This window comes from Lepidothrix coronata, unplaced genomic scaffold (assembly GCF_001604755.1).
Source record: "Lepidothrix coronata isolate B3197 unplaced genomic scaffold, Lepidothrix_coronata-1.0 Scaffold27, whole genome shotgun sequence".
NCBI classification, from domain to species: domain Eukaryota; kingdom Metazoa; phylum Chordata; class Aves; order Passeriformes; family Pipridae; genus Lepidothrix; species Lepidothrix coronata.
In genome coordinates, this window is record NW_016690207.1 from 3,655,442 (window position 1) to 3,682,321 (window position 26,880).

Below are 26,880 nucleotides of genomic sequence, written 5' to 3' on the forward strand. Positions count from 1 at the left end.
CTTTGTCTTGGGGGGGTAACTGTGTGCTTTGTGGGTGATTTTAGAGGCTCAGAAGGAAGAAGTTAGTGGGACAGGCTGGAAAGAGTCAGGTCTTGTGTGAATTTAGGGCTCAGTTCCTTGCTTTCTGATTGCCTGGGGGAGTTTGGGTGAGTCACTTCATGTTGCTATTTCTGAAATAAGGAGAATTCCTTTTTTTACCTCACAGGAAAATAGAGGTGGTGAATTAAACCTGAATTGCCCAAGTGCTGAAAAATCACAGCTGTGGGAATAGCAAGATAAGCAGAGCTGAGTTACTGAGTGCCCAAATAATGACATTTGATTTAAAGTAATTCCAGGGGTGGGTAAGGTTAGGATGGAGACAGCCACAGATTTGGGTGAGATGTGTGCACACCACAGAGCCAATAATCACTGAAAGGAGACAAGGTTAGGCATGAATTACCTTGAGTTTTCACCCAGATTAACTCCAAGTTTGTGACCCTGCTCCTGTTTGATCCAAGGACTTGTTCTTTGTCATGGTGCTGAGGCATCCATCAGGTTTAAGTTAAATTAATTAAAAGTTAAGCTATTGAACCAGAGGAAAAATCAGTCCTTAGACTCAGTCTAAGGAGGAGACAAACTGGTGAAGAGAGGAGGCAAATTAAAAGACTGGAAAGCAACAGGCTGGGGGGGAATCTAGGAGAGAAGTGAGTGGCAGTTTATAAGAGCTCATATAAAAGTGATTTACACGAAAAGATAAATGTAAATCAAACTGATTTACATTTACACTGCTGTAAATCAAAATGATTTACATTAGAGATCATATCTAAGTGGAGGAAATGGGAAGTGCAATTAGTTTTGTGATATCTGTGTTTGATACGTCCTAAATCTTGGCTGCAGCTTAATTAGTTCCTTATTAGTTCAGTACCTTTTTCTGCTGCTTCCAGGGCTGCAGGGCTTGTTTTTCCTTTGAGTAATCTAATAAAGGTCTCTCAAATAATGAGAGAATTCCTTGCAAGGAGATCAGGGAAGAGCTTAAGATAGACAGGTTGAAGAAACTCCGTTGGCTGCTTGGATTCCCAGCAAGTTGTGTAAAGTTCAGAAAAGAGGCTGAAGTTTGAAAATGTCAGGATAAATTCCATGTTATTTGTGTCCTTAGGGCTTGTTTATGCTGCATCTTCTGCCTGTGCCCCTTTCCCCTTGGCACAATGAAGTTGGTGCCAACGTTCTGAGCCCGTTTGCCTGCAAGGGGAGGCACAGCAAAGATCCTTGGGGGGAAGGGTCCTAATACCAGTCAAACCCCTCAGGAGCCTTTTCCCCTTGCAGATGGATGCCTGATGTATCACTTTTAGGGAATTTTTTAAAAGTAGTGCTGAAGTCCTTGTTCTGGAGAAGGTTTGGAGGCTGCTGAGCTCTCAGAGGGTCCGTGAGCAGAACCCTGATGCTCTTGTAATAACTTCAGGGTGAGTTTCCTTTTGGATCCAGCTCCAAACTCCAAGTCAGTTGGACTTTAATAGTTTAACCAGAATGGTACAAGTCTCTTTTGTCACATAGGAGGGATGGTTAATACTTGGACTCAGAGCTTGTGTCCTTTTTTTGCCCCTCTCACCTCCTGGCTGACAAGAACAGCTTAAAATCAGCTCTGTCCTGCTGGATCTGGGCACTGTCAGAGGGACTGTGAGTGGAAACACTCTGTTCCTCAGGTGCCAACATGGTTTTTTCTGCTGGAATTTCTGTCTCTGCTGGGCTGGTGTTGGTTAAGATGAGACAAACCCTGCTGTTCCTTGCACATCCCTGAGTGCAGGGGAGGCCTGACAGACCTCACCCGCTCAGAACACCAGGAGGAGGTGTTTGAATGTTTTAATTATGTAATAATGTTCTCATGAGGCGTTTTAATGTCCTTCCTTCTCCCTGTCTGAGGGGCTGGGCAGGCTCCTCACCCTCCCTGCTCCCAAGAAGTTTCAGTTGTGTCACTGCACTTCGCTTGCAGGCTTGAAAGTCATGGTCAGCCCAGCTCTGGAACCCCTGGGAACGCTGGAATTCTCACAATGTTGTGGCAGAGAGGGGCTGGGATGCCTCCTGGGACCTGCAGTTTGGTGGCAGCTACCCAGAGATACTCCCCTGGTGTAACCACCCTGCTCTGGTGCAGAATGTTTCACACTCCAGCTTTGCTTTCCTGCTCCCAAGTTCCACCCAGGAGTTTTCTTTTTCCAGGCAGGCATTGCTGTGAGGTGCCAACTGGCTGTTGGGAGCGAGGCTGGTTGTTCAGGAGACTCATCTGGATTTGTTCTGCTTGCACCTCCTTCCCTTGGGTACCAAATGTGGAGAAGGAGGGCATTCTGAGAGGGGATGTTGTTGGCACTAAGCCTGGCTTAGGCCCTCTTGAGATTGCCTGAAAATATTCCAGTTGTTGGCCAAACGAAGGGCAAGATCAGTAAAGAAAGACAAGGCCATTGTGGGCTTCTGTTGCAGCACTAAAACTTCAGTTCTGCCATAAAATCAACCATCAGAGAGTCTCAGGGAACTTCCCTGGTATCACAGCCAGAGCTGGGGGGTTCAAGGATGCAGAGAAGGGAGGGTTTTGCTCAATTCTGTTAAAGAGTGTGGCCAGATTCCTGCAGGGAGTGCCTGTTATAGAACTTGCATTTCAGGCTTTGCTTTAAACCTCTAGATCAGAGTCTCCCAAGGTGCAGAAAACACTTCATTTGATGGGGCTGCCTTTTTAAGCTGGCATGTGCCCTGGGACACACACAGAGGCTGTAACTGCCCTTCAGATTTCATTGCATGTGCCCAAAGCTGAAGGATTTGGGAATTTGAGCTGTGCTAGTAATTTCTCTCTTGGTACCACTCATAAGAACTATGGATGTGGTAATCAGGGTTTCCTCAAAAAAGAGCACTGTGTAGGCAACACCTCTTTTGTCTCCCTGTCAGACAAAACCCACCTTTCCTGGTGCTGGGAACATTTTAACTGAGATGCCATCAGAGAGCAAGATGTGCCTGTGAGTCATGTCATGAATGTGCCTGGTGCTCCCACTGCAAAGAAAAGCTCTGGAATGACATCGTTCCCTGCTCCCATCCTGGGTGGTGTGACTGATTGATGCAGTAAAACACAGGTGGTGTTCAAATAAAACGGGGCACAGCTCTTTGGGACCCCCTTTTCTAATCTCTCTTCCTTGCCAATAGTTGCAAATCTGGTTTGCTACTGAAATATTTTGTTAATTATTTGCATACAGTCATTCCCAGGCCATATTCTGGGACCTGGTGTGGTATTTAAGTGGAAGCAAAAGGTGATCTCAAGTGCACAGAGCTTGAACCTATAAATCTGACCAACACTCACTTGATAGAGAAGACAAATAGCTTTAAGATATGTGTTCTTTAGTGTCTCTGTGGCCATTGAAGCCAAAATGCAGTTTGAAAGGGGTGTTTCCCATTTCAGAACAGTGCCTGGAAGGTGGAAATGGGGCCTGTGTTACCCACTTACCAATAAAAGACTAAAATGTGGTGCCAAACAGACATCCCAGCTGAAGAGGGGACCAGAGTGCCCCAGTTTATGCTCCTGTTGACTATTCAAATGAGCAGATGGAGCTGCTCATTGTGGTGTCTGTAAGGAATAAATGGCATCTCTTCTGCCACCTTTATTACAGGGGGTTGTAATTCCAACCAGTGGAGTGAGAAAGGAATCTCAAGGCAGGAGCCACTGGGGTTGCCACAGCTTTAATGTGCCTCGATTGTTAATAAGGGCTCAAAGCTTTCAAGCTCCACCTAAAAATCCTGGGAATGAGGTGGAGCAAAATCTCCTAATTTACAGTGACTTTTTTGACATGCAGTGGGCATGTAAAGGTAAATAATCAAGTGATTAGGTGGGGAGAAACAGTGCAGGGATAAGGAAGCTAAAACCCACTTGTTGAGCCAATAAATTGGCAGACAGGGCTGGCATATGCTGAAGGGCAGAAACAGAAGGCTTGTTTTTTGCAGCTTTTTTTTTTTTTTGGCCTGCTCTCCCACCTCAGTTTTTTGAGACTCTGGGACCACAGTAATATGTCTAAATTGGAGCTGGAATTGCTGTTCACAGGCTTTGCAGCTTGATGGCTTAAGGGAAGCTGGATGCACAGAGGGAGGCTGATCCTTCTGCCCCACGATGGTGCTGCCTCAGCTTCCCCTGGGACTCTGCAGGTTATGTGAGTGGTGGAAGGGGATCTGGGAATAGCTTTCTTCAGCTCAAATGCATGTGCCTGTGCCCTTACAGAGACCTTTGCAGGTCTTTGTTTACAGCCATCAGCTGTTTCTGGAATGCAGCTGCTCAGTGCAGGATATTTCTGCTTAATTCTCTGTAGGAACAGAAAAATTCCCTTGGAATCCAAGGGCAGTGGTTTGAACTGGGAATTCAAGTTATTCTGCATTTCCTGGGTGAAACATCCTCCTACTCTTAAGAGATAGCTGCTCTCTGTTGTACAGATTGTTCTCAATGTGAGGCCTTGAACAAATCAGCTCTTTCCTACATTTATAGTCAGCACCCCTCCTCTTCCTCATGGCTTATTCCATGCTTTTCAGGCTATATATCTTTGGCATACTCAAGTATTTGCAATGCTTACCTTGGAAAACAGGTGCACCTTTGCACTTCGTGGTCAGCTGCCAAAATGGGGGAGTACCAAGCATTCAAAACGAGCTTGGAACATCTTTTTATGGACTTCACTTCTGCAAGGCAACCTCTGGCTTCCTTCTCAGCTGAACACCCATGCTCTTCCCCAAGGCTTTTCCCCTCTGTTTCAGGAAACTTGGGATAAGCTGTGTTAGCCTCCCTCTGGTGATGGACAGTCCAGCTCAAGAGAAGTGGTGGTTGGTTAACTGGCCTTGAGAATTCCATTATTAACCTCGAATTCTCTTGGTTTCAGTAGAGAATTCCTGATTCTCTCAGGTTTTTGCATCTCATCCTACAGCAGCATATCTGGCAGAGGCTTGGAGGCAGCTGTTCCTTTAAAATTGAATTGCCTGTGATGGAAGAAATCTGAGAGCAGAGAGCCCAGATCAGGCTCTTTGGAGATCTCTCCACAGCTCTGCCTTCTCATCAGCCCAGTCACTGCTCCTTCCCTCGGGGGCCAGGCTGCAGTGACTCCAAGCCCAGTCAACCCCCCCCTGCCCCAGCTCCATGGCATTCCCTGCTCCCAGGGTGGATCCCGAGGTCCCGGCTCTGTGCTGCTTCCCCCCCGGTGCTGCTGTGCGTGTGTAACCCAGCTGGGATTTCCTCCTCCTTGACTCCAGCAGTGTCTCTGTGCTCCCTGGCTGCTGAAGTGACGCTGCCCCAGGTTGCTGGGGAGCCCTGCTGGCACTTGGACAGATCCCCCCTTTCTGCCGATGACTGTAACCGTGTGAGTGCTCGCTGACCTCCGCCTTTCTTCTCTGCCTTCTCCCCCTTTCCTTGTTTTCCCCCCCAGCCGTTTCTTTTGGGCCTTTGCAGATGTTTGTTGTGCATTTTGGTGATGACATGGCAGCATGTGTCCCCCCACTGCACCAAGGTCAGGCATTGTGATGGTACCAGCTCAAGGTCTGCCCTTGAGCCCCTCTGCTTTTTTCCCCCTCTTTTCCTGCAAGTTTGGCCTAATATTTTTCCTTAAGCCTTCTCTGCTGCTTGCTTTCCCTTCCCTGTCCCAAATCCTTGGCAGTGCTAAAGATTTCACTCTCCTGAACCCCTTCCTCTTGTTTAAATGACAGGCCACGTGAATACAGGCGTGTTGGAGGGATATGGGTCTGACAAAGCTTCTAACACTGTAAGATTTCATTATTCCTTCACTCTGGAAAAGGATCTTTGCTTCAGGCTTAGACATGAGTGCTCAGGCTTCTTTACAAGAGCTTGAGGAGGAGGCTGTTCCTCAGTGCAGCACCTGCCACCCATCAGTGTCCTCAGAAACCAGGGGTCTTGGGTCTGGGTCCCCAAGGAATTTGTGGGATGTGACAGTGTAGGAAAAGAGGCATCCTCTGCATTGTGTTCCTGTTTGCAGCCTGCCAGCTTTTGTTCTGCCCTGTTGTTGATGCCACTGCCACTGGAAGAGCCCTCAAACGTGCCAGAGGTAGTGAGTGACTGGGGCTGTGGGAGGCTTTCCCTGCTGAGCTGCAATGCCTTCATTCAAACTGGAAGCTTGTGTTTAACCCCTGGGTCTCGAGCTCCTGCTTTATCTCCTTCTGTCTCAGGTTTGAGAAATGAAGGATGCAGGACCTTTCTCTTCCTTTCGTGGACATGCAGTGGTTTTTATATACTTAAACCCAAAATACTGTGGTGTGTGTTCCTGTGCAAGGGTTTCACCCTTTTCTCTGTAACATTAGATTATGTTTTGTCCAGGAGAGGATGTTGCATGAGGTCCAGGTGAGCACAGAAGGCTTGGTTTCTCCATGTGTGTCTGTGAATGATCCCTTGGGCAGTGCCAGCCCAAAGCCTGAAGGTTGTTGGACTCCATATAAAGCTTTAGGTTGAGGTACTTGAAAGATTTAAGTTACAAAGAGTCTTGGATTTGAGGCATTTAAAAGCACTCTTGATTTTGAGAGGCCAGATGTTCAGCTGAGTGAAAATCCTGCTTGGTTCCGGTGTTGGGCTGTGGTGGGATGAGACTTATTTCAAGCCATGAGTTATTCCAGAATCTCCTGCCCTTAATGAAAGAGCAGCTTATCAGCTATCACATTACTGCCTTTTCATGGTGGCTGCAAGTTCCTTGGTGAGGAAGGTAAAAATGAGAAGGTGACTTTTAATTTTCTCATCAATTCCAATGAGAGAGGGATTTTTTTTTCTCTGAGGCATGCCGTGAGTCATGGAGCTTTCTGTTGGCCTGCTTTTCAGAGTGCATGAGCCTGTGCTGGGGTGGGAGAGGTTATTGCACCACCCTCAAGCAAATGGAAGGTTAAGAATTCAAACAGGCAGGAAAATGAGGGGGGGAAGAGCCAAAAGGCTCTGTGAGAAAGCAGCAGTGCTCTTTGATTATAATATTGCTCGAGAAAGCAGCAGTAACAGTCTGAATCATCCCAGTTTTTTCTGCCCTCCTGACACAATGGTACATTCTTCCTATTCCCAAGTCTCTGTATGATTTTTCTCCTTTTGATTCTCCAATCTCTTCTTCCAGCGGTCCTGCCTTTGTGCTGTGATGCTGTTCTCTCCCTTGCTCTCCCTTCCACACCCCCAGGCTGACAAACACTGCAGTCACACAGCTCAAAGCAGTGGCTTTTCTGCCCTGGGCAGCGACTACAGCTCCCATGATGCCCAGAGAAGTGAAATCCATATTTATTTATTTTTTTTTTCTGGAAACGAAGTCTCATGTGACTTCCCAGCTGCTGCAGCAAAGAGGGAGTCCCCTCTGAGATTGTTTCCCGGGGAAATGGAGGTGTGCCCTGGCTCCCAGAGTCCATGTGGTTCTCTCTGACAGCAGGGGCTGTAAGGCTGCAGAACACTGCTGACTTCAGGAAGGATTCAGGATTTTACCCATCTGGCACATTTTCCTGGGGATCTGTCCACCAAGGTGCACTGTTCAACTCTCTCTCCCTTACATTCTGGCGTCCTCTGTAGCAGTTCTTTCTTTCTCCCCATAACATTTCCTAATTCGTTTCTAGTTTTCCCTCGCACTGGTTCTGTCACTAACAGGTTTTGTTTTGTGTGCATGTTTCACAGAGACACAGGGTTAGTTTGTTTGGTTTTTTTTAATTGCTTCCCCAACTCCTGCAGACTTTCCTTTCCTTTTTTTTTTTTTACCATATGGGAGACTCAAAGTGTGGCTGAGGTGGTGGCTCACAGGGAGCACGTTACACGCTCTGCCTGCAGGTCACGCACCTTTCCTGGAGAATTAATCTGTCTGAGCCTTCTAAGCCCCTTGTTTGCACTGTGTGGGTGTTGATAAGTGAGTTTTTTTCAGGATCTTGGAGAGGTGGGTCTGCTCTGGTGAGTGAGGAGCCAGAACTGCAGTGATGGGCAGCAGTAAAACCTCTCTACAGGGGATGCCCAGCTGGCTGTGAGTGTGACTGTTTGAAGGGGCAGTGACACTGGCAGGCAATGCTTATAAAAAGCAATGTTTTCTGATTTTTAAGGTGGCAATTATGAGCTCAAACCCCGGGCTAACAGGACCGTTGCTGGGGCTATTTATAGAGCTTTAAATTCCTACCCAGAGCTCAAGGCTGTCACAGTGGGCTGTTCCCTTCCCAACAGTGGACTTCCTCGGGAGATGTTTCCTGTTTGCTTTTAAGTTCCTGAGCTGCTGGAACTGCAGAGAGCCTCTGCTGTGAAGGGGCTGACGTGGAAAATCAGCTCTTTTTTCTGAATTACAAAGCCTTTGCTGGTTCTTTAGCTTAGGATTTGCTGCAAGTCCTTCATGGAGCTGCTGTGGGGTGTTTTTTTTCCCCCCTGTGGCATTGGGTTGGGTGTGTTGAAGCTGTGTTACACCCACAGCAATGCTTGGGATGGAGGTTAAAATACGTGTTCAGAAAATGGGCTTTATGTCCCTGGTGAGCAGGAGGTTGGTGGATTTTAGGGAATCACAGGATGGTTGGGGTTGGAGGGGATGTTAAAGATCATTATGTTCTAACCCCCTACCATGGGCAGGGGCACCTTCCACTATCCCAGGTTGCTCCAACCTGACCTTGGACACTTCCAGGGATGGGGCAGCCACAGCTTCTCTGGGCAACCTGTGCCAGGGCCTCCCCACCCTCCCAGGGAGGAATTTATTCCTAATATCTACTGTAAACCTCCCCTCTTGGAGAGCATTTGTGTATTCTGAGCACAAAGGTGCAGTGTGCCAGCTCTGATTTGTGCAAGCACGAATGCCTCGCAGCAGAAACATACCAAAATACACATTTTCTGTGTGCCAAGACAGGACTTGGCAGGAGTTTTCGCTGTGTTTTCCACCGATGGCCCTTTTCAGAGGTGGCCTGAGCGCCGAGGATCGTTGCCTGTTCCCGGACTCTTTGCACTGCACATCTGGCACGGGGGGGGGGCGACATCTGGTTCAGAAAAAAAAAAGATTAATGCCAGCTCCGTAAAATGCTTAATACAATAAAACCCCTGGCAGGGGGTGGGTGAAGGAGGAGAGCGTGTGAACTCCTGTGCACGAGGGGGGAACAGGAGCGGTCTGGTTTTGCAGGGGACGAGCTGCCCTTCGGTGTGTGTGCGAACTGCCTTGCGGAGGCTCCGCCGGTGCCCCCGGTCTTTGTGCGCTCCGGCGCGGTGCCTGCTGCGCTGCACCAGGCTATGAATAAGCACTTTCAAGCGGCGACGTTTTCTAGCCCTCGGAGGCTCTTAATTTGCCCGAGCTCCGCAGTGTTTTCCCTGCCTCCCTCCCGGCCAGGATTGCTCACGTCTGGCTGGCTGGCGCTGCCGGAGCGCTCCGGGGAGCTGCGTGCGGCGTTCCCTGGCTGGCTCTCAGGCTCCAGGGCTGATTTCCCGGGGTAAAGTAGGCCAGGAGGGGCTGGGAGGACCAGGGAGGGAGAAGCTGGGTGATGGATGGGGCGGCGTGAAGTCACCCTGCTCCGCCAATCCGGGCAGGGCCGCGCAGCTACGGATGCCTCTTGATGCCGGGACCGGCCTCACCTTAGCCGGGGATCTGGTGCTTTGCAGCCCGAGCTGAGCGTGCACCAAAGAGTTACTAGTTCAGGCCCAATCGTTTGGGAGGGTTGCTCTGAGGTGAGTGTTCTCAGCAGGATGCAGCTGAGGAGCCTCCACCTTGCGTTTGTCTCTGCACGTGCCACTCTCCCTTTCCATGATCTCTGGTATGCCTGTTCTGCACCATCGCTTCTCCACCTGTCTGCCTGATCCCCGGCACTTTTGCCTTCCCTACTTCAGTCCCTCTCGTGCCTGATCACTCCTCCTTTTTACCTGTGCACTGCCCAGAACCCACTTGCTTTCTCCCTTTGTCCTGACTCCTAAAATACCCACTCGGGGTTGGGGGGGGGGTTGTGTCATTCCCCCTTCCCGTGGAGCCAGAGGGAGATGGGTTGGTCCCCTGCTCCCTCAAAGCTCAGCCTAAAGAGCTCGGACCTAAAAGGGAAGCTGGGAGGAGGGTCCTCTGTGTTCCTCAGCCTAGACCTTTGGGTGGTGGCAGGGGGGAGGAGTTGGGGGGGATGGCAGTGACTCAGGTCTTGTGCCAGACTCCAAACAAGTATCTAAATTGGGACTATCTGCCTGAGATGCCCTTCTGTGGGGGCAGGAGGGAACGCTTGGAACGAGCGCTGAAGTGACTCTTTCATTGTTCTCGCCCCGCTGTCAAGTTGTTCCCCTCGTTCTTCTTCATCCTCTTTTGACTTTCCCTTTCTCTCCCCTCCCTTCTCCCTCCTCCAACGCTCTTTGTTTACTGATAGGCCAAGCAGAAAACATGGAGACGTCTGATATGGCGACAGCAAAGGTAGGATGGAAATGCTGCCGTCCTCACTGTGCGTAAGTGGTCTCGCTTGGCAACTTCTTACTTTGTCCCTCAACCTTTTTGCTTTCTCCTGACCACCCTCCCCGATGCTGGGAGTGCTGGGGTTGAGCGTTGGGATTTAGGCTCTGGGAGGATGGTACTCAGTGGCCACAGCCCCTACGTCGCTGTTGCTGTAAGGTTGGGGAAAACCGTGGAATGTCGGTGCTGTAGGTGAAGGTCGGGGGCGGGAGGGAGGGAAATAAGGGAGCTTTGTGTTCCTGCCGGGGCGTTCTGAGGTGGGAGCAGGGATGCCGGCAGAGCCTGCTGGGTGAGAGAGTGACACTAGAGGGTGCTTTAGGGGCAGCTTTCCACTCCCAGGGACCGAGAAATTCCTTCTGGCAGCCTCTTTCGTTTTTTTTGGAGAAGGATCCCGGGGGAGTGTCGAGGGAGAAAGTAATTCGAGCTTATGGATGCATCCGCCCTTTTCTGTGAGGCTTCTCTGTTGCCTGTGCTGCTGCTCTTACCGGGCTGTGGGTTCTGCTTTTCCTGTGGGCTGGCAGCCTGGAAATCTGGGAATGGAGCTGGCTGGATTGAGATGGGCTTTGTGAGCTAGAAATGGCCTGAGGATGGTTTGGTGACCTGGGAAGCACAAGGCTGTCGCCACTGGATGATGGTTGATCATGGCAAGGACCACTCATGAGGTCTTTACAGCAAAGAGGTTGTTTCTAGCACGAGCTGGCCACCAGTGTGACTCCTTGGGATCAGAGCAAGGCTGAAGTGCAGGGGATGTGCCTGCAAAACGTGTCCTGGGCTTTTTTCCTCAGCAGGGCCTGAAGTTAAGCCTGGCTGGAGAGAGGCAAAGGGATTTTAACCCCCTGCTTTTGAGCTTGCTCTGGCTGGGTCCTTGAGCATGGGGACATGGGCGTGTTGTGTTCCAGGAACCAACTCCTTCCTGGGCTTAGAAGTCCATGCTCAGAACCCCCCCTGTGGTGCTGCTGACAGATTGAAGGGCTTATGACTCAGCCAGAATTCCAGCTGAGTTTTGCCTTTCACATGTATTTCTGCTAAGCACTAACTACTTCCAATCCCATATCCCAGAAGCCTGGGTGGAGCTGGTGCCCTGTTTTTCCCCAGGACTGGGTTAAATACAGGTTTTGAGTTTTTAACGTCTGTCAGTGAGTTTTAGGAGGTACTTCTGGGTAAATGTTGCTTTCTAAAGGTGAACTCATCCTCACTGTCATGTTGGTTCAAGCTTCAACTGTTTGTCCCTGCAAACCCACTTCTAGGGCTTGGAAACAATTCCCACTGAGATGCTGGAGGGTCTCTGGCCTTGGAGCCAGTTGAGTGACACTCCATTTCAGTGAGAGCTGTGGTGGCACTTTGGGGATCTCAAGCTTTATTGTGTTGAAAAACAGACATTTTCAATGACAGAAACGACAAAGCCACTTGAAAATTCTCTTTGTCTGTACCTGTTATTTATGGTTTCGTGTTTTTAACTAAAGGCAAACATGATCTACAGTGTCAAAGCACCATCTTAGCATGAATGTGCTTAAAACCTGTTTATCTTTTCAGGGAAATGCAGCTTGAGTGAAAAACTGAGTCTAGTGTGAACCTCCTGAAACAGATGCATCTTGGAAATTGGTTATGTAAATATTCCTGGAATGTGTACAGGTTGATTTGGACTTAACCATAGCAAGTGCTGATGTTTAGCTCCCTATTCTTTGTTGAAACCCACCTGTTCTTCCGTGGTCTGTTTTTCTTTTCTGGCTTGGGGTCAGTTACCCCTTTTACAGTCGGTTTGGAGCCTCCAAGGGGTGATACTAATTTTGCTTAGTTTCTGCTGGGGGTCAGTCTGGAAGAACTGACCTTCTGAGAGCGTTTAAGAGCTTTGTTTTCTCAGCCTGAAGTGATCCCAGAGCAGCCCTGGGATGGGATATCAGGATGTTGCTGCTCTCCATTGTGTTGCACTGTTGCTTCCTTTGCTGCTGAGGCACCTTTGGGGGTGTCTCCAGAACTGGCATTTCCTGACAAGCCAAAGAATGGGCCCATATTTAGCTCATTAAAAACAGAACTGCACTTTTCACTTCTGAGTAGCCCGTGGTTTTAATTCCAGGGTAATCCATCACCCATCCTCATCTCGAGGCTTTTCAGACCTGTTGGGGGACTCAGAAAACCGTCCCTTTTTATGCTTTGGGGCACCTTGGGGACAGTGACACCTTTGGGGGCTTTGTCACCTCCCAGCTGTGCTTTCAGGGGGTTCCTCCTAAAAGTAACATCCCTGGTTATTCCATCCCTGCTCCTTGCTGAGTGCCAGGGGGGAAAGCAGATAACCTGTTGGAGAGGGGGGGAAACCAGGTCAATGTGGAGCTGAAAAGCTCCTTGGGAAGACATGAATCACTTCCCAAGTGATGAACCAGTGGCAGTGAGGGACATCAATCACAGAGATGCTTTTTATTCCACCAGCACCGAAAGGTTCCTGCTCTCTGTGCTGCAGGGACACACTTAGAAAGTCCTCAGACCTTTTAGGGGGTGGGGAGAGGTATTTAAGCACCTGATTTACTTGTTCACCTTGAAGGAAATGTTTCTGTTCTCAGCTGTAACAGGAATGATGAGTGAAGGCAGGCAAGGTGCCTGTTTACAGCACCACAGAGCTTTTGCTTAGAGATGATTTCCTTGGATTTATTAGGTAGCACCTGGCTGGGATTGCCTGGGGAAGCGTGTGTGAGGGGAGGAAGACAATAGGGAGTGCAAAATAGCTGTCTGTGAATAAAACAGTGCTAAATATTGAACGCTGTTGTATGAATTTTAATTTCTGGAGTTGCCTCTGTGCTTCCAGCTCCCACCCAGGCCGAAATGCTGCACAAAAATTGCCTCCTTCTCCCATCTGATCGGAAAACAAGAGACCTAATTCATGCCTGTCACTTTGTACAGATGTTCCTGGCTGTGCAGAGGGCATGGAAAGCACTGTTTTATCTGGACAGGACCATTTAGTGTTTCTTTCATCCAAGTAGGAGGTCAGGGAGGAAAAAAAAAAGAAAAAAAAGTAACTCTGGTTTTGTGTATTCCAGCCTTAACTTTTAAAATTCATGAGGCTTTGACAGTTTGTACTTGCAGGTCAGGAAAACATCCGGTCTTTTTTTTCTAACCTCCCCCCCCTTATTTTTTTTTTTTTTCTTGCTACTCATAATTTCCAAGTCTGTCTTCAGTTTGAGAAAGTTCTGCATAGTTTTTACTTTGTTGCTGTTTTTAGTGTCTGTGTGTGCTGCTTGACTTCCTCATCCTCACTGGTGCTGGAGGCAACCAGAAGCCACAAGGGATCTGTCTGTGTTCGTGGCATTCTTGCTCTGGACCAGAAATACTTAAAATATTACTGGCATCAGGCCAGGATCCAAATTATCTCGTTTAATTCTTTTTGAAGTTTATGAGAATTTTGCCTGGGGGAAGGGACAGGGGGTGAGGCAGGGCAGGACACCACATAAACTTGTCTTGTTGTTATTGATTGTTTGTGCTTTAGCAAATGCTGCACCTAATAAAACAAAAGATCCCTTCTCCAAATTAGAATAATTTGAATTAGAGTTATAACATAATTAGAATTGCATTCCAATAAAATTATTTGATTTACAGACTTTATGGCTGGAAGGGAAAAAGAATTTTGACCCAAATTGGGGAAAGCTCTTTCTCATGCAAAACATGACCCTCAAAGATATTTTCACTTGTATCAACGTTTATACAGACCAAAACAATACATCAATGAGGTTTATTACAACCACTTTCTCAGTGTCTCCTTAAAAAATGTAAATCCATGGATGAGTGAGAGGACAGGGATTTAGGGCTTCCCCTTTCCAAAGCAGAGGTGTGAAGCAGAGCAGGGTAGGATCTGTCAATCCACAGTTCTGAGTGCTTTCTTCCATTTTCTTGCTTTGTGGGTTGGGTGCTCTGGATGGAGTAGGTTGATAATTTATCTGGAATTCTACTTGCATGTGACTTATAAGTATTCTTAGCACTGTGGAGGTGGACAGAGTGCCTGTGCATAGCCTGTCTCTCTTGATATCTGCACAGGTTTTTTTGTTACCTTATTGAAATTGTAATTTTTTTTTTTAATCCACTGGAATAGTTACGTGCAGAGGCTGGAGGAAAGGAAAGGGCTTGTCCATGCAGCATTAGCGTGGACAATCAGCCAAGTGAATGTGGGATTGGGATTGGAAAGAGCAGCAACACCTGGTTTGGGGGTCCCTGGAGAGGGTGGGTGACCCCCAGCCCCTTGCAGGGTCCTGCTGTGAGGATTTTGGAGAGCAGGTCCCAGGGGAGTTGTGGCAGAGGCAGCTGCACCCACCAGACAGGTGTTCCAACAAACACCTCCTGAGTGATCCCTCTCCTTTGATAACTTCCCAACCCTCACGTTATTTGGCAAAGAGAAACAAAAAAGAGAAGTGCATGACTGCTTATCTCTTAATACCTTTCTTGCCTGAGCTTTGATTTCCAAACATGTGACTCTGCAGCATTAGTCTGTCCTAGATTTGCCAAGCTTGCAGGTCTCCTGACCCATTTTACAGCACTGTGATTTGCTTCCCTCCTTGACAACCTGCAGGCCCCAGAGCATCTCATGGACAAAAGCCAAGGCCAAGCCAGCACAGGCTGGTCCTGACGAGGGCTGAGGCTGGGATTATGTAGGGGGAGATTAGAATGTATTTTGGTTTGGTTTGGTTTGTCATGGGGCAAAGTGTGTGTTCAGCTTTATGGCTAAATTCATGACTTTTGTCCACAAATAAACCAAAAGGTGTGTTGCCAAGTTCCTGTTGGGATCAGTTCTCACAGGGGGTGTTTGGGATGTCCCCCCTGCCCTGGGGCTCTCCTGCAGGCACTGCCCACAAGTGCAGTTGAAGATGATGCTGCACAAGCTGCACTTTCACCCTCGTTGCTTCCTCCTGCACTAACATCTCACAAGTGTCTGGGAAGCATTTTGGGGGCACTTGGCACTGAGCTGAGCTTTCCTGTTGCAGCTGAGCTCCCCATTTCAGTGTTACTCACCCGGGTTCTGAAGCTTCAGCCCCAGTGCCACGATCCCGTTTCATTCCACCTGCCCTGGAATGATCAAAGCCCCTCAGAAGTGACTTGCTGCTGAATTCAGAGCTGAGCTCTGCTGCTCTCCATCTGTTCAGGGCTTGGGAGAGTCAGAAAAAAGATCTGGTGCCGTTTATTAGGTGAAGTAGGAAAGCAGAGAACCACGTTTGTTGCTTTCCAAGGGGGGTGTGGGCATCACAGTCTGTGTGTCCTTGGACAAATTTCACAGAAAGCTTTGAAAACCAGAACACAGACATTGAATTAGTGCTACAAGACCCCTCCTGTCCCCTGAGCAGTGAAGAGAGAGGACATGGTGATTTTACAGGTCCAGGTTTTTATCAGTACACTTGTCCATCATCTGCAGTCATGGGGGATGGGGGTATCTGGGTGCAGAAGAATGACAAAATACCTTAAAAATACCTTCAAGCTAGTAGAATATTTTTATTTATACATAGCTCTCTTTGCCACCCCTGAAACATGAATGCCTGTAGGATTTACAAGCAAGACTCTTCCCCTCCCAAGGCCAAAGATGTTCAGAGATCTCTGTATGGAGTAAGAGTGTGTATGTTCATCCTGGGCATTCCCAAATTACTTCACTTTTCGAAGTAATTTAAATGACCCTTTACTAAGAAATAGTTAAGCTATAGGTTATTTGAAATATTCTGCCCCATTCCCTATGAATTTGTGTGCTGGAGCAGCAGGCTGTGTTCAGATGCTGCAAGATGAATAGAAGAATTCCCAGAAAAAGCAGAGTGTATTGCAGGAAACGTGGGTGGTAATGCAATAACTGGCACTTCCCCCTCTCTGCCAGGCCTGGCCCTGTGGGTGCTGTGGTGCAGAAGGTCTCTGGTAACTGTGTGGGGGGAAGAGGTTTTGGTTCTGCTCTGATAAAGTGGTGGGGCAACAACGGCTCCCTTGTTCCGTGTGTGCAAGAGCAGTGGCTGGCACCAGATAAGACACCCCCCCTCCAGCTCCAGGGACTTGTCCCCTGCCCCTCTGAAGATTTCAGTTTCCATTGGGAAATTCAGGTTCCCTTTGCTTTCTGTAGCAGTTGTTCCTCAGCCCGTTCAGAGGAGGGGTGGGTTAATCCATCCCTGTGCAGAGAGCCCTGGGGGGGGAACAACTCTCCTCCCTCCAGGGAAGCTGGAGAAGGGGTTTGTTAGGAACTGGTAGGACAAGGAGCAATGGGTGCAAAGGGAAAGAGGGGGGAAATTCAGGTATAAAATGAACTGATGGGACAAGGAGGAATGGGTACAACTTGAAAAAGGGGAAAATTTAGGTTAGGTATAAAATGAACTGATGGGACAAGGAGGAAGGGGTGCAAATGGAAAGAGGGGAAAATTTAGGTTAGGTATAAAATGAACTGGTGGGACAAGGAGGAAGGGGTGCAAATGGAAAGAGGGGAAAATTTAGGTTAGGTATAAAATGAACTGGTGGGACAAGGGGGAAGGGGTGCAAATGGAAAGAGGGGAAAATTTAGGTTAGGTATAAAATATCTATATAAATAAATATCGATATAAAGAAGTTCTTTACCACGAGGGGGGGGAGGCATCGCAGTGGGTCGCCCAGGGAGGCTGTGGCTGCCCCATCCCTGGAAGTGCTCAAGGCCAGGTTGGCCCAACCTGGAGCGGTGGGAGGTGTCCCTGCCCGCGGCAGGGGGGGTGGAACGAGATGCTCCTTACGGTCCATTCCATCCCCTTGACTGATATAAACTCGGTTACTCTGCGATAGCGCGCTCGGGAGGGAGAGGTCCGGGGGGAGGCGGCGAGGTGACGGCCCGGGAGGGGGGGTGGCGGAGCGGGCGCGTCCCCCTCTCCCGGCGCTGTGGCGGCGGGCAGCGCGGGTGCCATGGGATGCTGCGGTCCCGCGGCTGCTGCACATGCTCAGCAGAGAGCGGGGCGGCTCAGCCGCTGGCGCTGCTGCTGCGGGGAGCCCTGAGCCTGTCCGCGGGGGGCTGGGGGTGCCCCGGGGGCGGGGGGCGGCCGTGCCCCGGCGCGGGGGGCTCGGCGCATGGGGCTCGGCGCTGCCCGCGGGACGCTCGCCGGCCGCGGCTCCTCCAGTATGTCCTGGGACCTCTGGAGCTGTCAGTGGGCAGACAAGGACACGGGCAGCGGATTATCGTGGCTGTACTAATGAAAGGGTTCAAGCTCGCCTGGTAAGCGCTGGGTGCCGTCGCTCCCCTCCCCTCCCCAAAAAACGCCTGTCCCCCAAATCGCGCTGCGGGGGAAAGGGATGCGCGCTCCGCCAAGTTCCGCTGCAGCATCACCCCGGGGGGACGGCGCGGGATGCGGCTGGGAAAGGAGGGAGGGAGCCGCCGGGAGAGGCTCCGGGAATAACGATGGGCCGCTGCTGTCCGGGCATCTCTGCGCCAGCATCGTGATGCCCTGAGCCTCCCTCCGCGCTGGCTGCATCTTCCTCCCCGCTGCCGCCACCCCTTCCCCTCCTCTGCTGTCGCCTAAAATCAGTTTAAGGCATCGCTCGCGTGAATCCGCATCCCTGTGTGCTCACCTGAGCCCCTGCTCGTCCCCCCGGGGCTCGGGGGATGTTGGCACGCAGAGAAAAATCAGCGTGTGCGGGTTTTTTTATTTTTATTTTTTCCCGAGGAAAAGTGGGGGAAAAAAAATTTGTTTTGAATCCTGCGTGCGTGGAATGGCTCCTGCTCGGCTTGTCCTTTAAATAGCTGCTTTTTGGGGACGCACCTTCCTGGCGTGTTGCTGTAAGGACATTATTAGAGTTGGGAACCGAGAGCTTCCAGGAAGGTACCGAAGTGCTCGTTAATTCTTTGATCGTTTCCCGGGTGTTTTGGGGGAAAACTCTCCGGGTTTGGATAAGTGGGCAGTGAAAGAAAACAGTGTGTGGGTGAAAGTCAATTAACAAAGCTGTGTGTATATGTATCTGAAATGTTCACATGTAAATATTTTTGTTCATCGAGCCTGTATTTTACATGGGTACATAAATATATAAGTATATAACAGATATGAGTGCAATTATATCTAATATAAACTTAACCAACAAAGACTTATATAAATCTTGCATATATCAAAACTGGCTTAAACCTCTAGGATGTCAAAACTACTTAGTTGGAATAAATAATCTTTTAATTATTGTGATGAAATTGATCTAATCAGAACTTTATCAGATGGGAAGGGCTCCATAGTTAATAGTGGAATGTGACTTTGTAATTTGGGTAGAAGTAGATGTCAAGAGCAACGGGAAGGCCTGTTCCTTTTCCTTAATCCTTTTTCTCTGTAATGAAAAAGGAAGTAATCACAGAAATAACAGCCTCTCTCAAGTGTGCTGCTTTGCATCAGTATGAATGTGGTGCTTTGAGATCCTCGCCTGTGAAGTGTGAGAAACCAGGGAAGTTATTTTTTATTTGTTGTTTTATTTATTGTCGCTATTTTGATTTTGTATTTGGTTTTTTTTTGCTGTGTAAAAAAATAAAAGCACTACAGTGTAGCACTAGGAGGCATCTTGTACTGGGCCCCAGGGGACGGACTAGAGCCAGGGATGACTCAATAGGTCATCTCTTTTCCTAATTTCTGTAATTCCTTTATTTAATTACACTGACAGCCTTTGAATTTTCCCTGTGTGTACATGGCTGTGTGTAACACAGACTGTACAAATGACACAGCTATTGGCGTTTGAAAACATTACACCTTTTTTTTTTTTATTTTATGTTGAATTAAAAAAAAAAAAAAGCCCAAATTTTGCAGTGCTTTGCTGCTTTCTGTGCTGAGGAGTTGCATAATAGCTGAGTGTACTACCGGGAGAGCAGAGCATGTGTTGGAAATGCTGGGATCGGGTGGATCTGCACTAACATGGCACCCACTGCGTCCCTCCCCGGCCCTCTCCATCCCTCTCCTCCACCTCGGGTGATTGCAGAGCTTTTGTGTGCCCAGCTCTGTCCCAGCCTCTCTCACAGCTCACGTTGGAGGCAGCCTGGGAATTCTGTCACAGCTAAGCAGGGGAGGGAGGTGCATTCAGGGCTGGCTGGGGACATAAGCAGATTACCCCGTGCTGGAGGAAATGCTGGCGGTGCTTCAGTAGGTGACGCTCTTCCCTCTGAGTTCCTCAGCTCTGGGGGGCCCTGGGCTGTCCTGGGTCCCTCTGTTCTCAATAATCAGTTCCCCTGGCTCTCCTAGAAACACTTAAAAAGTGCTGACCACTCCCTGCTTTGCCTCTTCAGCATCCCCTTCGTCTTCCTCTGAATCCCACAGAGAAGTCAAACACTCTGATTGCTTCCCTTATTTCATTATACAGCATTTTGGATCTTTGCAGTAGTTACCGTGCTCTCCCTCTAGGCACTTTTATTTATTTGGTTGTGCTGCAACACCCAGGCACAGAAGGGTGAGTTAAAGGTGTTATTTCAGGTTCTGTGTCACCCAAATCTACGTGTGTGTCGCTGCTGGACTGACTGTGTGGTTCTAGAGGAGCACAGGTCTAAGTACAGAATGCAGAGTTCCCTGGGCTTTGCTGCTTGTCAGACTCGCTTGGGGTACTTTAATGGGCTGGCACAGCCTTAATATTTGCAATGAAATGGTTTTACAGCATTTAGTATTTATCCAAAATCATAAAGCACATCCAATGCATGGGATACAGGCAGGTCCTTTGGTGTAGGAGTGGTGATTCCCGTTCTGGCACTGCTGGGGTTAAAAGCAGTGGACTTAAAAAATGGAAAAAAGACTCATGATTTCTGTGTGTGGCAGGGAGGGCAGCAGCACAGGGACAGAATGCTGTCAGCAGGAGCAGCCACTCTGACACTTGGCAGTGGGATTTGCTCCTGCCAGTTTTTAGGCCGCCGGGAGATGGCACAAAATAACGCAGAGCGTTTGACCAGGGACCCTCTGGCCACCCCTGGGCTGGGTGCAGGCTTGTCCTGGCCCAGGCCAACGTGCTGATCCCTCTCAGGATGCCCTGCATTTGTGCAGAACGCCACCTAATTGTGCCCCAAGTGATCCCCCCACCATCTGGTCTCCCAGGCTGCCGGGCGGGCTCGGGAGCACAGCAGGACCCCGAGGGGTGACACCAGAACGCGGCCGTGGCACAATGCAACGCCCTGATGTGCCAGTGCAGCATCTCACTGTGGTGCTCCAGCATCAGGAATGATGCTGCAGTCCCTGACTACGCTGCTGTGACGTGTGACAACACGGGTTTGTTTTAGCAGGGCCTAAAGTCTTGGTTTAATAAGACGTTTTCGTGGCCCAGGGGAATGTTTTCTTACGTCTGCATGTTGTGACATGGTATTGTGAGAGAGAACTTCTGCTTCCAGGCTGACATCACTGTTACCTCAGAGATCCTCAGGGATTGCAATCAGCCAGGCCTTGAGCTTTAACTCTGGGAAAGCCACAAACTACAGCAGGACAGGCTGAGCTTTCCCTCCCCTCTCATCTCAGGCTGTGCTGTTCTTCCTTGTTGGGAGTTTTGGGGAGCTCATAATCCAGCATAGGTGGATACTAATTGAGATCTTCTATGAAAAATGAGAATTAAATGGTGCTAATAACATCGAGGCTGTGGGTTTGATCCCTGGATGGGCCATGCACATCCTTGTGGTCCCTCCCAGCTCAGAATATTCTGATTCTCTGAAATGCCAGAAGAGCATTTCAGGGACAAAACCAAACTTGCTGCCCCATAAATGGGATACTGAACAAAACCCTGCTCATCTGATTTTCCTCCTTTTGTGGTTCCTTCTGCATTGCTTGTGCTGCTTTGTTGACTGGAATATTACTGAGCCACAGAACCTGCTCTGTGGAGCCCACTGAGAAAATAAGGGCCAAAGGCTCTGCCTAAAAATAAATCTGTAATTCATTTTTCTGCTAGTGCCTGTGGGTGAGAAAAAAAACTCTCAATGTTCCAACACCCTACTTATCTGAGGGAAGGATCTATTATGTAGTTGTGGGGGTGGGATGGGAACTAGGTAGGGTTACAGAACAGCAGAGCTAAAATTAGAAGTTGTTTGATGTCAGGGAGCAGTGAAGATTAACTTTAGGCAGATTCAGCTCTGCCTTCTGTAAGGCTGCGACTTCAGGGGCTCTTTGTGGCTCGTCCAGGCCAACACCAGCTGCCCTTTCCATGGCTTTGGAAGTGTCTCAGGGCATGGAAGAGGGGCAGGAGGGGGATACATAAGCTCTAATCCTGCCTAGCTCTGTTCTTACAGGCGAGTCTTGTGTCTTCTGTGAAGTCTAAAATACCAGGGCAGTGAAGAGGGGACAGGAGGGATGTGTGCTGTCCTCGGCTCCAGAGAACTGGTACTTGCTGTAACACAGAAAGGTGACAAACGTGGGTGTTTGGGATTCTTGCCTCCTTAATTACCTAAGGAAATGATGAAGCTGTTTAAATCACTCCCAATTTCATATTGATGCTGCAGAGACTTAAAGAGCTGCCGTGTGCAGCAACAATGAACTTCGTTCCCGTGCGCTGCAAATGATTCCAAATGAAATTGGATTTCCAGAATCAATTCTTCCTCAATTTCTGGAGGAGCCCAGCGAAATAGTTCTGCTGAAGTTACATAATTGTGCTGCTGTGCATATTGTGCTGTTTGACCTTCACGTTCCAGGTTAAAATGTTGCATTTTAGTGTTTCGTGTCATCGATTTTTCTGCGTCTACATCATTCTCCGTGCTTTTTATTCAGAAGGAAGGAATAGGTGCTGATAATCCTCTGCTAAAAGCCATCAGGGATGACCCACATACATATAAATATGGCTCTGGCATTTTGGAAAGAAAAGGCTTTCACTCCTTATAAATTCTGCAAATGGATCTTGGGAATCAGGATGTTCCCGTTTGCTGTCAGTGTGGTAGGAAGAGGAAACCTTTATTAATGGCTTGCTCATCTCTGCCTGGATCCAGAACATTCTGAACCTCTGTCCACAAAGTACAATTTCTCTCCGAACAGGAAGATGTTGTGTCAGGTGACTGGAAGAACAACTTTGGGCAGCGTTGGGGGATTTATTTTGTAAAGGGTTTTGTATAATTATAATTACTCAGGGTTAGCGGCAGGTTTTGTGCTAATTTATCTGGGCTTTTCGGCAGTGGGAAGCCATAGTAAGCAGAGAGGAGCCTAATCCAAGTGCACTGCTGTCAAGGAAAAAATCTTGCACGCAATTCCCTTGGCCAGGCTGTCCTCGTGGGCACCAGCTGAGCCAGAAATAGTCCCCAGAGCAGCTCCTTCCCCGTTTTTGCCCTGGGCTGCCACGCTGAATTCGTACCTTCAGTGGTGACACGGGGTGAAGCACGACTGAAGTGACTATTTTAGCCAAGGCAAAACGTGAAATTACAGTGGGGGGAGACTATTTGAAGGAAAACTGAGCCATTATGAAGGCCTTGGTCTGAGATCTGGGTTGCTCCCAGCTCTGTGTGATGACAGACTGGCAAAAGCGCCCCTTGAGCGATTTCTGGTTGTTATGTGGTTGGCTTTTGGCATCAGTTTTTGCTTTAAACTCGGATAAACATCTATAATTTTATGCTCTAAGATATATGTGCTTGTTGAAACCTCTCTGAGGACAACCAGACAGAGGAATCCTTTGACTTAAGCCATGAAGATGCTGCACTTTGCTGAATCTCTCCCTCAGATCTCTCCTTGGGCTGCGGATTATTTGGGCTAATTGAATCCTAACCATTTGTTTGGCTCCAAAATTGCCTTTCCTCCTTATCAGATGGTAAAATCACCTTGCTCTCTCTCTCTCCAGCCCTTCAGCAGCCTCATAAATGTCAAGTGAAGGGCAAAGTGCTTGGAACTGTTCTGGAATCCTGCAGCCACTGCTCGCTCGGGGCTTGAGTTGAGAGGGATGAGGCAGCAGTGAGGCTTCTCCAGAGATCCTTTTCCTCACGTGCACAGCAGTAAAAAGCGTGGAAAGAGGCAAATTCAGTCAAGATAAACTTGACCAGGTGTTGCTTTTCTGTGTCAAAGCTGAAGTGTGGAGCTGTTTGGCTGCTTGGTCCCTTCAATGGGGAACGAGGTCCTGGCTGTGGAAGTCACGAGAGGCCACTTTGTGCCTGGATCTGTCCCTGACCTCTTGTGTCCTGGTGTTGCCTCTGCCCCAGTTTCCCTGCCTGCAGAACGAGGCAAACCATTGCTCTCCTCCTTTTCTCTGGAGCAGTGTGGGATTTCCACGGGACAAGTGCTAGAGAGGGCTGTGCTGGACAGGATTCCACGTTTTGTAAGCATGTGATTGATGGTTGTGTTGAACCAAACAAGGGACACTCTCATGGTGGAAATTTCTGCTGGATTTTTGCTCAGCAAGTGGGCACTGGCAAGGCTTGGAAGGGCCAAAAATTGCCATCAAAACTCTTGTAGAACTTTCTGGCCAGAATCACCATGTCCTGGTCAAGATCTCTTCTGCTTAATCACTTTTGCCAGCTGAAATTCCCCCTGGGAATCAGACTCCTCTCAATTCTAAACTAGTTCTGGTATTCCTGTGGTTGATTAAGCAGCTGCTATTTTATTTATTTTTTTTTTTTTTTTGCTTGAACCTTCCCCTGCTTCCGAGTTCAGTCCTGGTTGAAAGGTGCATCTTAATGCCATTATTATTATTGTAATTGATGCTTATTAGGAATGGTAACTGCTAATTTCAGTATTTTGAGCCTGGTGGAAGTAAATGATATAAATTGAGGTGTAACAGCAGTAAGAGCATCCAAGTATAAAATATCCAAGTTCAGGCAATGGAGAGACCCAGCCAAATACTGCACAGAAATCAGGAGCTGTTCTTTCCCTTCCATAACTGCAGTGTGCCCTTGCAGAGCCACGTGCTGAAAACAAGGTGCTGGAATGTTCTCTGAGCATCTCCTGGGCTAAAGTTTTCCATTTGGCCAGATTTAGGTCTGTGCTGTTGCTTGTACTTTACATTTTCCAGTGGTTTGCTCTCCGTAACCATTTTTTCCTGGACAGAAAGCTCTCTGTGGTCACAGCCAAGTGACCTGGGGGGAGATGCTCTGCTTTTTTTCAGCTAAAAAAAGATGCAAAATGCTGCCATTCTCCTCTGACAATGTCACAGCCACTCCGTGCATGTGGCAAAGGAGCAGAGAAGGAGAGATTTGTGAGGGTTTTTGGTATGAGAGGCAGATATATATTTGAGGTATATATTTGGAATCATTTTCAAACCACTTGGAATACCAGGTTTGGAAGAATGTGGCTTCACCACACCTAATTTCAGGCCTTGGAACTGGAAGAAGAAAAATGGAGGAGAAAATGAGTGGAATGAAAAAGACTTGGGGAGAAGAAAGAGGTGGATATTGAGGTGTATATTCAGGAGCAGCAAAGATTTTGTAGCAGAAAAACAGCCCATATATGCACATGAAATTAGAACAAATTAGCTGGGGGGGGGATGGGAACACACAGCTTGTTTATCTTTAGTGTTAAGAACAGCTCTCTCTGAGTAGAATAATTCCTTTAATGAAATACTGAGCAAACAAGGCTGTGTTTAGATGGCAGGAGGAGGAGAGGGCAGAGGAGTCGTCTGCCAGGTCCCATCCCTTGCAGTGAGGACACACCAAGTGCTGTGAATTAAAAGCTTTGCACAGGAGCCAGAGGTATTTTAGAAAGCTGGTGGAGCCCCAGAGCTGTAATTTTGGTGTATTTCTGACCCCCCAGGAACAGAAGTAAAGCAGCCACGGAGATGTGAGAGAGGTGCCCTCTGCTCCTGAGGAGATTGGCTTGTGGCTGTGCAGCTCTCAAAAGTGGAATTTTGTTTTTTTTTCTGAGCTGTCAACTGTTAAGAGAAATGATGTGCTCATGTGGTGCCCTTCAATGTGAGGCACATTTTAGGAATGAGGTTTGGGAGGCAAACTGTAGCTGAGCTGTGGGCCATGAAAGAAGGATGTGTCTCAGGGCTGGAGCTCAGAGAACCTGAGCAATATTCAGCGGCTGCTCCAGGGCAGCAAAACTCCATCATTGCCTCGAATACCTGCTCTGTTATTTTTCCAGCAGGAAGAATAGGTTCCCTGTGGATTCTCCTGAATTTCTCTTTTAAAGGCAGCTGATAGCACAACTGATCTTGGAAATGGAATTGTTTCTAAGATTGTGTTGTTCTACAGTGAGAGAGGCTTTTAAAAACGGGCTTGCTGTGCTGGAGGTTTCCATGCCCACCTCCAGAGTCAGAGCTGCCACACTAAACAGTCAAAATGAACAAAGGGTAGAAGAAAGGAGGTGATGTCAGTATTAGTTTGCAGATGAGGCACATGGAGATTAAAGGTGTTTTTCCTTTTTACATGTTTATTAATAGATGTGCACTAGAAAGCTTCCCTGCTGGAAGCTTGGCTCTGGTGAGCAAGAAATTGTGAAAGCTTAAACCACAAGCTTTAAAGAGCACAAATTCTATTGATGTAAGAGTTGGGATCAGAAATGCAAAGTGTCCAGCCTTATCCCCTGCCCTTCTCCTGGGTGACTTGTCCCATACCACAAGCTGGATCCATACAATTGTCCCCAAGGCAACTTATGTCTTGCTCAGATTTGGAAATACCATAATTGCCTTAAGGACATCTGTTCTTTCAAGGGGCACAACCCAGATTAAGAACTTGAGACGATTTCGATGTCACTTTGCAAGATTTCCCACAGGAAACTCAAAAGTCACATGGTCGTGTTTCTCCGGGAGGTTTTGGGAACAAAAATACAGCAAGTCAAAACAATCCTTGAAATTGTAACTCTCAAACAGCTGTAACACCAACTGAATGCAAACCTTTAAAGAGCCCTCCTTGCTGCAAGCTGGGCTGCTGCCTCTTGGGGAGATTGTGGAAAGCAATATGAGAAAAAAAAGTGATATTGTTGAGGCATTGATCCATGCCCCTGGCTCCTGGACCAGGAGCTGCACTTGGATGATCCTTGTGGGTCCCTTCCAGCTGAGGATATTCTGTGGTTCTCTGATTCAATGTGAGACAGTTCCCTGTTTTATCTTTATTAGTGGTTACCTACTAGGGTTTATAAACACGACAGGTGAGTTTTATAGCACTTCTCCCCTGCTCTTGGCTGCAAGGAGTTGACTTCAGCTTAATTTTTTCCCACAGCTTAATATAATCACATCTCTGGTTGTTATAAAACCTTTTAATAGGGCTTCTCTTTCCCTTTCATATTTACATTCTTCAAATATTTGTTGACCACTCCACTTTGTTTACCCTTCGAGTTTCTTTTCATAAACTAGCCTGGTCAATATTGGGATGTTTTTGTTGCTTTCCTTTGAACTCACTGCTCTGCAAGAAAAACCTTTCTGATTGCTTGTCACCCATTGAATAAAGTTCCTGGCGGAGATTAACTGATCATCCAGAGCAAATATTTCATCAGCTCCCCTGAGGTTGGGTTGATCAGACCACGCAGCCCCTGTATCATGTTGCAGGAACCTGTCTAGATTTGCTTTGTGCTCCTACCTTGACGTCCGTGCTGCTTTCTTGCTTTTTAAATTCTTTGGATGGCTTTGTTCCCACTGTTTGGAGTAGGTACAAACCCAAGGACAGCGGTTTTCGTGCTTTGCCCAGAAGAAAATCAGGCACAAC

General features: G+C 48.2%; 1 protein-coding gene across 8 annotated transcripts in view; it reads left to right on the plus strand.

Moving 5' to 3' along the window:
• Positions 1-26,880, plus strand: part of GRAMD1B (GRAM domain containing 1B) — a 117,060-nt gene that overhangs the window by 43,811 nt on the left and 46,369 nt on the right. The window contains exons 1-2 of one of the 8 annotated variants that reach the window (XM_017809643.1): positions 9,687-9,711; positions 10,300-10,375. The exons of 5 other annotated variants lie outside the window; for them this stretch is intronic. In XM_017809643.1, coding sequence (XP_017665132.1) covers positions 9,702-9,711; positions 10,300-10,375 — 86 coding nt within the window. In that variant the 5' untranslated portion in view covers positions 9,687-9,701. Of the gene's footprint in view, positions 1-9,686; positions 9,712-10,299; positions 10,376-17,420; positions 17,557-18,142; positions 18,161-26,880 lie in introns of those variants that run through there. 2 more of the 8 variants (XM_017809646.1, XM_017809650.1) reach the window with 2 other exon arrangements.